Source organism: Microtus ochrogaster, chromosome 2, assembly GCF_000317375.1.
Source record: "Microtus ochrogaster isolate Prairie Vole_2 chromosome 2, MicOch1.0, whole genome shotgun sequence".
NCBI classification, from domain to species: Eukaryota; Metazoa; Chordata; class Mammalia; order Rodentia; family Cricetidae; genus Microtus; species Microtus ochrogaster.
In genome coordinates this window covers 96,140,212-96,154,432 of record NC_022010.1, presented here as the reverse complement: position 1 = coordinate 96,154,432, position 14,221 = coordinate 96,140,212, and the positions used below count along the sequence as shown (strand labels likewise).

Here is a 14,221-nt window from a genome sequence, read left to right as displayed (position 1 = left end):
GAGCGGGAGAGAGAGAGAGAGAGAGAGAGAGAGAGAGAGAGAGAGAGAGAGAGAGAGAGAGGCAGAGATAGGTGGATTTAGGGAAAGGGGAGTGCTTATTCACAATGTGAGAATAAGTTTCTCAAAACAGGAAGACATTTTCCTCATGTGATCAAATTATTTACATTTTGAGTAAACTCAAATTTTAGATATATCTATGTATATAAATAGATAAAGGGTAAAAAAGTACATAAGAGGAATTATTAAATAAGTAAATGTTAACTTTCATTTTATGAAGAAAACCAAGGGAATATTTTCGTGGTTGCTATGATGCTTATTAGGAATATTTACTAATGATAGACTATGTTCCCCATGGAGCTCTTGTCGGCTCAAGTAGGAATTTGATGAGAATTAAATTAAGTAATACCTGTAAAACATATAAAATAGTGCCTGGTATGTGATAATAACAGGAAGGCCACAGTAAGTGGCAGCCACAGCGAGTCCCATATTACAGTTGGGAAATAAGATGAGAAATGTTTTTGCTTGCAAAGTAGCTGCATTCTTTGTGTGTATGTGTATGCTTGTTGGGAGGGAGGGATGGCATACCCAAAACAGAGGAGTAAAGGTAAATAGACACAGGCAGCAGGGAGTTGGGCAACACAGCTTGTAAGAGGCATAAGTGATGTTAAGTAATGGTAATTGCATGTAGTTAAAGCCTAGAGAAATCTCGTTTGGCAGGAATAGTCTGAGAAGTAATTATGAAAAAGAGGTTAAATTACTTAAAGTCTAGATCAATAAAAATGCAGTTATTTCCAAGAACTAGACAGGAATGTCAGTCCTGCAGATGACGTAGAAAGAGGAAGTGATGTGTGTAGACATGAACAGGCCAACCAAGAATGTCTAGGGAACTCATTCATAGAACATGCCAACAGAGCACGGCTAGCCAAATGCCCTGCTTGTCCTTTGTGGGCAACTAGATATCATGATTGTTTGGGGAGATTTTCCTGCTATAACTAACTTTGAGAATATAATTCTAAATACAACCTTCATGTAAAATAGTAGACAGTGGGGTTAGGAATGACAGATGGCAATAAGGGATAAGGGCTAGACAGACTACAAGGCAAATGGCAGCACAGACTACAGAATCAGAAGGATGAAATGTGTGATCTTGAACATGACTTGAAAATGTACTTCAATATTAGCATCATATTCTGGGAATGGTTACTTGATTATTTCTTTCAAAAAAAAAAAAACATTAATTCATTCCCGAAAGACATAAAGACATCCAGTAAGCCAAACTAAATTTAGTGACACTGTTGGAAGCTTCCACAGTAAGAATCATGTTGTCAATTTTATTCCAGAGTTTTTGTACTTTTCAACTCTCTGAATTATTTCCCTGTTTTCCACATTTGCACGTCATTTCTTTCTATCCACAAAAATTAGCATAATAAGTTAACTTTTTGTCAAGCACAGTAGACTCTGCTTGCTTATGGGATTCTTTAAATGAAACTGTGGCTGGTCCACCAAAGAAGTCTACCTGAGACAAGAACAACTTTTATCTTGTGCTATTGCTTCTCTCATTCTGTGGCATATATTATGCTCAAGAATCTTGAATTCTTCGTAAATATTTTCTGAACTATCAAATGGGTGAACCAATAAAGGTGTATCACTCATTGGAACTCTTCGTTGCTGAATGTGCTGAGGATTGTTTGTCCAAGACAGAAATATCCATAATATTCTCTGTAAAGTATGTGTGGTAAGGTCTCTGACTCATTGACTATGACGCCACAATGGAATTAATCTTGAGGATGACATGATTTCTCATTTTCTTGGACTCTTTGGAATCTAGAGTCATATGAACCTGTCTATCTGTAAATTATGAGAGCCTTATTTGGGCCAATAAACCCTTTTAGAAACATAGCCATTATGAAATAGCATCATTCCGTCTATAGATATCACTTTCAGGACTCTGTGTTTTCTGAAATTCTGTGGGATTTTGTATGAATATTTGTAGGTAAAAGTGATACTGAGATTGACAGATGATCCATTAATTAATGCCCAAATTTATACAGTTATTAGATGATAGTATCAATTCATTCCTGTATAATGCCATATTGGATTGTGGGAATAAAAATGTTTGGAGATATAAGGGATTTTTATATGCTTATATACTTTTCTTATGTCTATTACTTTAATGTTCTCTATTTCTGATATGAATATTAAAACAGTAAAATTTTGCCTTCTAAAATTATAAGGATGAATTGAGAGCAGACAGATGCCACCAGGTAGGTCAAGGAATAAATAATGACTAATTATTCATTGCTCTTGGCTCCATAACACTTCCCTTTAGGAAAAAAATACCCATGAATACATAGAAGACGGATGAAACTGATGCACACAAGTCCACCTTAGTGACGCTGGTGACACGAATTTGGTTCTTGGTTATTCTAGAGATAAGTACATGTAAAGAGCATCTAAACATAAATTTGATAAACATTCACCCAAATATGGCAATGTCTCTTACTAATACTACTTAACAATGTGTTCAGGATTGTAGAAGTTGACTCTAGCCATTGTGTACAGAATACCCAGAGAGGAAGTCCTGGGATGCAGTTCCTTCATCACATCAGGCACAAGCCATCAAACACTACTGGCCTCTGACCTTATGTGCTGAGATAAATTTATCATAAGACTCTAAGACCTCAGATTGTATATGAGTTCATCTTCATACATAACCCTTCTGGTAAAAGAGACCTGCATTGCTGTAGAGAAACCAATGGATTATTTCATATTTTCTACTTTTCTGGGCATAGGGAGACTTGATAAGTGTGGCCATGACCACTAGACATTAAAATAGAAGAAAGTGCTGTGATTTAAATTGAATTCTTAGCCAGAGGGGATGGAATTGAGATTCAACAGATAATTTAAATTCCCATTAAAATAGCCAATGGAGCTACTGGCCATGCCAGTGGGTGATAAATGTGGTGGGGTAGTGGACGCTGACCACTTTCATGCATTTAAGACAAGTTTGCAGAAACATACACATTTCTAAAGAACCTCCAAAGTACTCAAACCTAAGGAAAGCTCACGTTTATGCTAATGCTATTATTTATGCCAACCCTTGCATGCAGTCCTTTTTGGAAATTGAGGTCGGGATGTAATATATGAAATAAAACAGGATGCTGTCATGGTCATCATAATAGACACTTTTCTTTTTATCCAGAAAGATTTTTACAGTGGTAGCATGAATAACATTGCAACACATAGAGCCTGTTGAACTCATGATGAGTGCCATTTTGTCCAGCCTTCTTGATGGAATTGTATTTCCTTGCCCTTGTTCAAACTGGAATCTATCATTTTAACTGAATTCAACCTCATTACCTATATTCAAAAGAATCACAGACAAAGCACAATCTCAAATGACTGTTTATTCATTTACAGAAATTAATGAAGCAAGCACTCATTTTCTGAATAAACATATTTTCAGGGGTATCCATTTTATGTTCAGATGCTGAAATAAAGGAAAACACACAGGAGTCTTTCCCTATATGGCATTTAAAACTCGTTTGATTATAAAAGTTGAAAATGTTTTCATTTAATTTGCAACTCTTACTTCTTAAATATTTTTTCCAATGTACAAAAAGAATGGAATTACTTTCCAGTGAGCTATGCATAACTTCTCATTATTCAGAGTAGTTTGCTTCAACTTTCAGGGGCGATTCCAAGAGAGAATGCTCATAAAAATGGTCGTGCACTGGTGATTAGAACTAGAGCATGAGTCCATAGGCTTCCAAAGTGTCTGTTTGGGTTGGTGTAACTTTACCAAGGACCCCATTAAAATCCAGTCACTCTGATTTATAGTTATACTCAATCGATGGAAGGGATTGCAGGGATCATCCAGTTTTATGAGAGGTAGGAGCCCTACTTCCTGTACATAATAGAGTTCAGATGCAGCCTCAAACAACAAGGAAGATGAGTCTGCATACAGAACTGCCACTCTCTGAGAGTATATAAAGAGACAGGACGAATGAGTGTCAGAATCACAGAGCTGCTCACGTCTTCTCTTAGACCTCCAACGCTCTCAAACGCTCACCATGACTAGCCGTAACAACTGCTCTGGAAACTGCAGCTCAGGATCGCTCAGAAACTCCTGCCATCTCCCAGCTGCCCCTTCTTCCTTTGCCCTGTGTTCTTCAAACATGGGCTGTGGAGAGGTCTTCTGCATACCCAGCAACTGTCAGGATCATACCTGGTTCATGAACAACTGCCCGGAGACCTTTGGAGAACGCTCGGGAGGCCAGCCAGCCAGACATGAAGCCAACAACTATGAAAACACCTGTTGCTCTTCTGGATGCTACGTTCCCAGACCCTGTCAAGGCTCTGGCTATTTTCCAGCTTCATCCGTCATCTCTGGTGTCTGCCACCCAGCATCCTGTAGGCCTGTGAGCATTGTGTCCAGCAGCTACCGGCCAGTGAGTCCCTTCATCAACAACTGCCAGCCTGTGGGCTGTGGGTCTGGCAGCTACCGCCCACTCCCTTGTGTATCCAACAGCTGCCGACCTGTGGGCATTGTCCCTTATGGATGCAGGCCTTCAGGTTGCATGGGGTATGGCCCGCAAACCATTCACATTGTGTCACATAGCTTCAGACCTCTGCAGCCTGTCTCTGGTGGTTGCCAACCAGTGACCCCCGTCTTCGGCACCTGTCGTCCATCCTGCTCTGCACAATGAGGGCAGCAGCCTCCTGTTTCTAGGGAACAACAGTAGTGAAGAGCCAGGATTGAAATTGCAACCCTCTGGACTTCTCCTTCCTTCTGAGTATTAATTGCTTTTTCTTGTTTGGACTGTGTCTGAGTTAAACTTCCTTTCACATTGTGACTTGCTTCGATCTTTCCTTGATGTAAAAATCTCTGGCCACATTATAGTTAATATTTCTCAAGTGGGAGGACTATGTACCTGCTACGATTCATATTATAATAAATGAGACTAATTCTGAATTAAGAATCCAGTGTATTGATTTATCTTTCATTACTTCATGCTAACACAAAAATGAGCACCCTCAAGTGCTTGCCAGGTGATGCTGTACAGTTTGCTCTTACCTGACACCTGGGCAGTGGTTTAGCATTCGAGGAGTATAATGAGTTCTGACAGATAAGGGATGAAATAATTGCCTGTATGTAAGTTATCATCTAAAGTTTTTCTCCACCAAAGTCTCACTGCAGAAACAAACTACCCTCAAGAGTAGAATGCATGCCAAACAGTAGATACCTAACAGGAAACTAACTCAAAGTCCATTGTAAGGATCCCTTGTCTCATAATATGGTCATAGCATTTTTTCCTTTTTAAATCCTATCATTTTTAGTTTATTATTTTTATTCATTTATTTTAATTTTTGTTTTTTCATTTTCACCCTATGGACATTTTGCCTTCTTGCTTTGTATTTTTCTGGGGTTCCTTGAGTGTCTGTCTTTATATTTGTCTCTTGTGCTTTTTCTTCGGCTCTTTTCCTTCTGGTTATTTTGTCTTATTCCCATGTGTATGTTTTGTTTTATCTTACTCTATTCTATTTTATTTACCCTTTAGTGGTTTGTTTGTTTTCTAATGAGAGACAGAAATGGTTGGACCCAGATGAAAAGCAGAAGTAGAGAGGAACTGGGAGGAGTAAAGAAAGGGGAAATGGTAATCAGGGTATATTATATGAAAAAAATATACTTTCAATAAAAATTATGCATAAAACTGACAGCTAAATTGTATTTATTGAATTCAAAGAGAATAACCTTGTGAATTGAGCAAGGTGTGTCCTGGGCATAGAGACCAAGGTCAAATGTGGGATCTTGAGGATGATGCAGAATGAAACGAGGTTGGTGCAGCAGGAGGGAACTGGGAAAGGAGAAGAATGCCAAAGACCTTGTCCAGTATATTTAGTGTGTCAGATCCTGTGCCAACAGCAGGGTCGTTGATGGGAGATTCCTCTCTGTATGCTGTGAATACCATTGGTTAATAAAGGACTGCTTTGAAGCTATAGCAGAGCTATAGTGGAACAGAGCTAGGCAGATAGAAGAAAGAATCTCAGACACTGAAGATACTATAGCGGAAATTAACTCACTGATTAAAGAACAAAACAAATCCAACAAACTCTTAACACAAAACATCCAGGAAATCTGGGACACCGTGAAAAGACCAAACCTAAGAATAATAGGTGTAGAAGAAGGAGAAGAATTACAGCTCAAAGGCCCAGAAAATATATTCAACAAAATTATAGAAGAAAACTTTCCCAACCTAAATAAGGATACTCCTATGAAGGTACAAGAAGCATACAGAACACCAAATAGACTGGATCAAAAGAAAGCATCCCTGTTCCATATAATAATCAAAACACAAAACATACTGAATAAAGAACAGATATTAAGAGCCCTAAAGGACAAACATCAAGTAACATATAAAGGGAAACCTATCAGAATTACACCTGAATTCTCAATGGAAACCATGAAAGCCAGAAGGTCTTGGATAGATGTGCTGCAGACACTAAGAGAACATGGATGCAAGCCCAGACTACTATACCAAGCAAAGCTTGCATTCACCATTGATGGAGAAAACAAGATATTCCAGGACAAAAACAGATTTAAACAATATGTTGCCACAAACCCAGCCTTACAGAAAATACTAGAAGGAAAATCACAAAGAATCCAAAAACACCCATAATAACACCAGCATCTGACAACCCTCCACCAGCACAACTCAAAGAAGGGAAACACACAAACTCTACCACCAAAAAAATAACCACAGCTAACAACTGGTCACTAATATCACTTAATATCAATGGACTCAATTCACTTATAAAAAGGCACAGGTTAAGAGAATGGATATGAAATCAGGATCCAACATTCTGCTGTTTACAAGAAACACACCTCAACTCAAAGACAGACACTACCTCAGAGTAAAGGGATGGGAAAAGGTCTTCCAATCAAATGGACCAAAGAAACAAGCGGGTATAGCTATACTAATATCTAACAAGATTGATTTAAAACTAAAATCAATCAGAAGAGAAGGAGGTGGATAAAACTAAACTGAGTTCTGGAAGAAAGGAGGCAGAATCAGGGAAAAACCATGTAGCCCCCTCCAGAGACAGACACCGGACAGAACTTTAACCAGTATGCCATAGCCACGTGGCGATACACAGATTAATAGAGATGGATTAGGATATGAGTTAGCCATAAATACGCTTAAACTATTGGCCAAACAGTACTGCAAATACTGGTTTCTGTGTGATTATTTTGGGGCTGAGTTGTCGGGAAACAAACAAGTGGCCTTCATACTACAGGTCATCCCCATCAGGTATGTTGAAATGTGTGCAGCAAGCACTGGTGGTTTACTGAAAGTGGAGGAAGCTCAGCCAGATGGTTCTCTAATTAAAAATAAAGACTTCATGGAGACTTGCTCTAAATCATAGACAAGTAGACTGAGAGGAACTTGAAAATATAGTGTTTGGGATTCATTCACTATTCACCCAGTGGTGTCCCTTTGGAGTTTGTGCAGATTTGGAGTTAAGATTTTAAGAGGAAAATGACTACTGAAGAGGTGAAGGAGGCTGCTTACCTCATCTGTGCCTTCTTCTTTTTATTTATTTCTTTCACCCTTTCTTTTTGTGGCTATCATATCTGAGTTATTTCTTTTTATAACAGGTAAGCAGAGATAAGCAACAATATTCTTTTCTAGAGGCTTTAATGGTATTCATTTATCTAATTTATCCATTTATTTCCTGACTGAATAAAAACATTGGATGACATAGTTAAAATTTTCAGTTCAAACTTTCAGGAAGTTCAAACTCTTTGTTCTCAATAATATACTGTAAGAAAGTGTAATGTGTCTAATTCTTGAAGTCACAGAGGTGAAAATGTTGGTCACTGGTAGGATATGATACATGGAACTGCCATACACATTTACTTAAGTAATTACAGAACTCTTTGCTTGAAAAACATAAAATATATCAATCCAGATGATGATATTTAATAATTTTCAACACGACCTATCCACATAAGACCTTCCAAAGGACTTCCATGTGATTATTTACTTAGATTCAAGCTATAAGCAAGGTCTTTGGAAGGTATTGTATATATATATATATATATATATATATGTGTGTGTGTGTGTGTGTGTGTGTGTGTGTGTGTGTGTGTGTGTATTTATGTATGTATATGTATATATACTTTCACATATGGATGTGAAAGTAGCCCTGGATATAAAATGACATGAAATTTAAAGTATATTCTTAATTTTGAAATGTCTGACACATTTGCCCTGACAGTTCTTAAATATTTTTTTCAATATTTTGTTCAATGCCCTGCATTTGTCTTCTTTCAAGTAATTAGAATGTTTCCAATCTTTTTAACTGAGTCCACTACTATTTGAGTAAGAAATTTATAGAGGCATTTCAACCAGTAACCACAATGACAGAGACCTTTAATCCCCGTAGACACAATGGCATGCACTTTTAATCCCAGTAGCCACCCTTGTTGTTATAGAAATTTCTCAGTGGTACACGCCTTTAATCTCAGCCCTAGACAGGAATATAAAACAGTGGTGGAATGGGACAACAGCTCTCAGACACAGTCTCATTCTGAGATTCATTTACACAAGAATGCTATTTCAGACTGAGGTACAGGTAAGATCCAGTATCCTGCTGTTTTGCTTTTCAGAACTACAGGTTGAATCCTAATTTCTGACCCTGAGGTTTTATTAATAGTCCTTCATTTGACGCCCAACTTTTTGGGTCAAGGATTTATGAAAAAGCCATTAACCTGAGGCTTTTTAGACTCTAGCGCAAGCAAGGGCTGGGATTGGAACTCTAGCTCTAGGAATCAGAACCCAAACCTAGCTACCTGGGGCTGGGGGGAAAAAGTAACACTACCAGCTCCCATCCACGCCAGTTAGCTTCCATGTAAAGATGAAAAATGCACAGAGAATCTGGATACTGTATATCATTCTGTTGTCATTGAATTGTTTGACTATTGAGGAAGGAGTAACAGCTGCTAAAAGACTTTAGATTATAAATGTTGCTGGATTGACCCCATTTATATATTTTGAACATGCTTGGACTTGAAATTTTAATTCAAAAGATATGTTACTTTGGAAAAGAGATTTTAATTATGTTTCCACAGGATACGAGAGGCTGTGGATTCATTCTTAGTTAAAAAAAAATAAGGTTTGATTGGCTGTGGATTCATTCTTGGTTAAGAAAAATAAGATTTCATCAAGGAAAAACTCCCTGAAAACTCTACAGTGGGCACAGATGACCCAGATGATCCAAAGTTTCAGAGAACATTTGTTGCAGTTTCCTCTGAGTTCTACATCCAGAACAACTTTAAGACTAATGGCTAAAATGCCTAGCCTCACAGAATGCTCCAGTAAGGGATGGAACCATAATCCTAAATTATCTTTAGGTCCCCATAAGAATACCAGCACCCTAATCAGCAAGAAGTAACTTAGAATACTACACCCACATTCCAAAAAAATGGATTATGGATGTTTGTTTTTGTTTAATGTGCTGGTTACAAGTTGTTATGAGTAATGATCAGGAATAAAAGCTAAACAAAAGAAATTAGGTTCAAGGATCTTAATTAAAAGGTATATTATTGAATCTACTTTTTTGAAAGTGGCTATTTTTAAAAAATGTTTTGCATTGGTTTTACTTTTGCATATTGCATACAAATTTAGTATATTGATACAAATTTGAGATTAATTTTGTTAAAACATATGGTACATATATTTCTAATGTTGTTCAAAGTATTGTACTTCTACAGGTCATTTAAAAATGTAATACAAATTTCCTTGAAAATTATTATTATCAACTGTTTAGGATAATGAAAATATAGGTTAGTAGTTAATCACCTAGTATATTCAAACTTGCAGTCACATTAGGTATGTTTTCAAGGTCAAATAAAGGTAGGTCATCTTCAAATACTTCTGAGATCTACAGAATATGACATTTAAAATATTTTTAATAACCTGGGTTTTTCTTTTTTTTATGACAGTGAGACATGTCTTCTCCTGGGCAGCATCAATCTACTTCAGAGAAGATAATGTGTATCAGAGAATCTCCAGAGGGAGTTTATTTTCTTTGTGGCAAAAGTAAGCCACTGGGCAAGAAAATGTCCCTGTCTTGAATGCTGACAGAATGCTGTCCTAATTAGACAAGCAGGACATAAAATATTCTGCTTTACAGAAAAGTCTGTCAAATATGCTAAGCCTGTTGGCTGAAGATGGATGCCCCAACACTACAGAGGGACTTTGGGTGACTGTCCAGGCAACCAACTATTTCTGACATTACTCACATTTTTTGGAAGTCACTTACTTGCACTTTCTGCTTACATGGGTAATATTATTTCCTTCTTGGGTCTCTGAGGGAGTTGAAGATTAGATATAGTTTACCAGACAGAGAAAGCATGTTATGATAGAAAGTAAATTAGGTATAAGACTTTGGGCTCACCAAGATTGGATAAATATAAAATATTTTCTCTGAATTCATCAAACGCAAATGGCCTAGGCACTGTTGATGTATTTATTACCTGTATATATTGTATATAGTCCTTGTACTTATTGTCTCTAGTTTTCTTATATTAGTTATAGCTTTCTTTTTTTAAGAAAAGAAGGGAAATGTAGTGGCATTTTAACTGTATTTTAATAAATAAGGACTGCCTGAAGATCTGAGAGTAAAACAGTCCCATTGGTCAGCCTTACAGACCAGATTATTCTAACACACACTTTTAATCTCAGTAGCCACCCTAGTTGCTATAGAAATTGGATGGTGCATGTGTTTAATCCCAGTAGTGCATGCCTTTAATCCTAGCCTTAGAGAGGAACATAAGACTGGGGGTGGTATTGGGAGAGGCGACTTGTTTGTTCCCAGCTGCTCATCCCCAAAATAACCACACAGAAACTGTATTAATTAAATCACTGTTTGGCCTGTTAGCTCTAGCTTCTTATTGGCTAGCACTCACAACTTAATTTAACCTATTTCTATTAACTCCGTGTATTACCACAAGGCTGTGGCTTACCAGCAAGGTTCCATCTGATGTTTGTCTCTGGCGGGGCTACATGGCTTCTCTTTGATTCCACCTACTCTCCGTATATACCTTTCCAGTGGGGCTATATTCTGTTATGACATCACCTGAAAGAAGCTTCTTTATTCATTAATCAATAAAAGCAATGCATATACAGAAGTACTTTCCACACCAGAGTAGGGGGAGACAGCTCTTAGACACAGTCTCATTCTGAGATTCTAGGACACAGGATCACTATTTCAGACTGAGTTCGAGGTAAAAGCCATTGGCTGGCTGTTTTGCTTTTTGAATCTTCAGGTTTAACCTCATTTCTGATATGAATTTTTATTAATTGTGCTTCAAAAATTAGCGCATTTTTCTTAACATTAATTGATAATAACTATTGCTGACATGTGAACCAGGAACATTCTCTGTTTCTATTGGTAAAATAAAATGTTCCAAGTTTGGCTAGTACACTGAAACAAAAGCATGCTGTTTTCTCTTTTTAATCTATTTGTGTTGAAAGATATGCCTGGCAATAAAACTAAAAATTGGCTTAAGAGCTCACAGTTGCTTATCCTCTGAGGCATCTAACAATTTCCTTTATGAACATAAATAATTAGAAGACATTCCTCTGTATTAGTGAAAGTGTCTCTGTTATATATGCATACTGTCATATTTTTGTGTTGTGGAACACTGACCTTTTTCTATGAGGTGACTCTTTTTTCTGTGACATCGAAGTTTCAAGAATATCAAGAGTGTTAAGTTTAATGAGCATATGACACACATAAAATGCACCATGTCTGAAAATACTGCAAAAGAGAGACCACAGAATGTACTACCACAGAACTTTCAAATTTCAAATCACAGTATCACAAACAAGGGTGGACTGAGAGCCAACCCATCTCTAACGACAGTGTACATCTCTAATACAGCATCATTCATATCGGTCTGATAAAGGTGCCTCATTTAAGCACAGAGAAATAGTGCTGCAAATGGACATTAGATATGTGGTTATTTCAACTGAAGCTCAACATTTCAGTATCAGAATACAAATCTATTCATATAGTATTTAATATAACCTTTATACCAATGACCTGCACAGCAAATTTCTTAAACTCTCATGTTAAATTAATGCACTTATAGAGTAAATTGTTTGTTTTTGTTTTTGTTTTTGTTTTTGTTTTGGTTTTGGTTTTGGTTTTTCGAGACAGGGTTTCTCTGTAGTTTTGGAGCCTGTCCTGGAACTCCCTTTGTAGACCTCGAACTCACAGAGATCCGCCTGCCTCTGCCTCCCGAGTGCTGGGATTAAAGGCGTGCGCCACCACCGCCCGGCTAGAGTAAATTGTTAACACTGTATGATTATTTAATGCTTCTCTGAAGAACATAGTAGACTGTCAAACCTTCTAAATGATTATTATACACATCAACAAATGTTCTGTTAGCTACAGTAGGTGCTGACTTAATTATAGCAATGCTGACAAGTTCTATCATGGCATATATGGGAAATTACATGGCAGTATGAAACATGGCCCATTAATCAGGAAACACTCACTCAATAAACATAGGAAACAGCTATTCATTAAGACCTAGAAATAAAGACAGCACTTATGGGAACTCAGAGGTTCTACCCACTAATTTATGTGATGTACCTCTTTGACCATAATCAGCGGGCCACAGCCATTAACTTACAGAGTTTGAAGATCATCAAGAGTTGGCCTTTGAATTCTGTCTTTCATTATCTTATTTTCTTCTCATCCAAAGTTTAAAGATACTAGCATTTCCTGAAAGAATTAAAAAATAATGCATTGAGTTCTCTGTCTACATGTCTTATCAATTTTTTAAAAAATTAATAATGGGTTTTCAATATGGGTAACTTTCAGAGAAGGAGAGCTGACCAGATTTGTTAATAACTTCAGATGGTAGCTCTATGGAAAGCACTGAAACCATTTTATTTCCATGACCTGAAGAAATTAAATTTTCTTAGTAAAGAGCACTTGTAACACATGCAGCGGTGCAATTAGTTTGTCTCTAGATACTTAAGATCAATGATTTCAAAGACAGATTGAGAGAACACCCTCCAAAACAAGCATTGTGCTGCCTCTACCCTGAAGTAGTGCTAGTGACATCACATATTCTAGCCTCGATCGCAGTTTAAGTACTAATGTAAGTGGTCTACTGTCAGACTCAAATACACGAATACATGATGGGAAGAAAGAGCACACAAGAAAATGTTACAAACACACACAAAATGCAACTCCTGCTCCAGGGTATAGTTGTGCTAATAAGCCCTCATTCTTCCTTGCAGTAGAAAAAAAATGCTTTACATCTTCTTATGAAATTCTTATTGGCAAAAAATTACCAGGTATTTTCAGTTCAGTTTGAAGTACATCTCTGGGGTAGTGATTGCCTTCGAGACAACCTGCAACACAGACCTGTAAGTTGGTTACAGAACCATGACAACTGCTGGCTGAACCAACTGCTGTATGTTAAAGCTCACCTGCTGTCTTGTTTCTTGTAGAGAAACCCCGCTTTCCCCTATGCCACTCTCACTATTAGAATTATTAGAATGAAACAGGACTTTGAGGCCCCAGAAGCAAGGAAATTCCTTAGAGCATCGTGGTGGAAGAATTTCAGTGTAAAATTAGCAACCAGCTGCCCATCCTTGCTCAATTCCTTTTGAAAAGAAAGCAAGTAGACCAAAGTTTTCCAAACAATACCCACAAAGATTTGTATATTGAAAAAGAAGAAAAGCCTGAGAGGTTTGAACCAAAAAAGTAACAGTTACACACACATACGTACAACAACGACAACTCAGAGGGAGAGTCTGGAAGTACATAGGCACAGCACGTGATGTTTTTGTTTAACATTAAACCTACAAACACATTCATTCTGTGTCATTTATTCAGAAAATAGTTTAGAATGTCCATTAAACAGTGAACACAATTGTACAGAAAAAAAAAAAACATTTACACAGACATCTATTCTCTAGATCTTTTCTATTTCTAAAAAGTCAGTTTGCAAGTTCCAGCATGCCATTGCTTTGTATACAGCAGCGACTGATGCCTGACAACTCTTCTTGAAATGGGAGAAGAAATTTGATTTGAAGAATTGGTGTTTTCTGTAAAAATAAGATAATTTTAGTTACATAAGCTGAGGATAGGCAGCTGAGGATAGGGAACCTGAAATGATCCTATCCTATAG

At 37.2% G+C, this 14,221-nt stretch overlaps 1 protein-coding gene across 1 annotated transcript; it reads left to right on the top strand.

The window, feature by feature from the left end:
• Window positions 1-4,073: 4,073 nt before the first annotated feature.
• Window positions 4,074-4,745, top strand: LOC101997023 (keratin-associated protein 26-1). The gene is given in 1 exon segment (XM_013353171.1): window positions 4,074-4,745. A coding segment is annotated over 1 exon segment (672 nt).
• The last annotated feature ends 9,476 nt before the right edge of the window (window positions 4,746-14,221 follow it).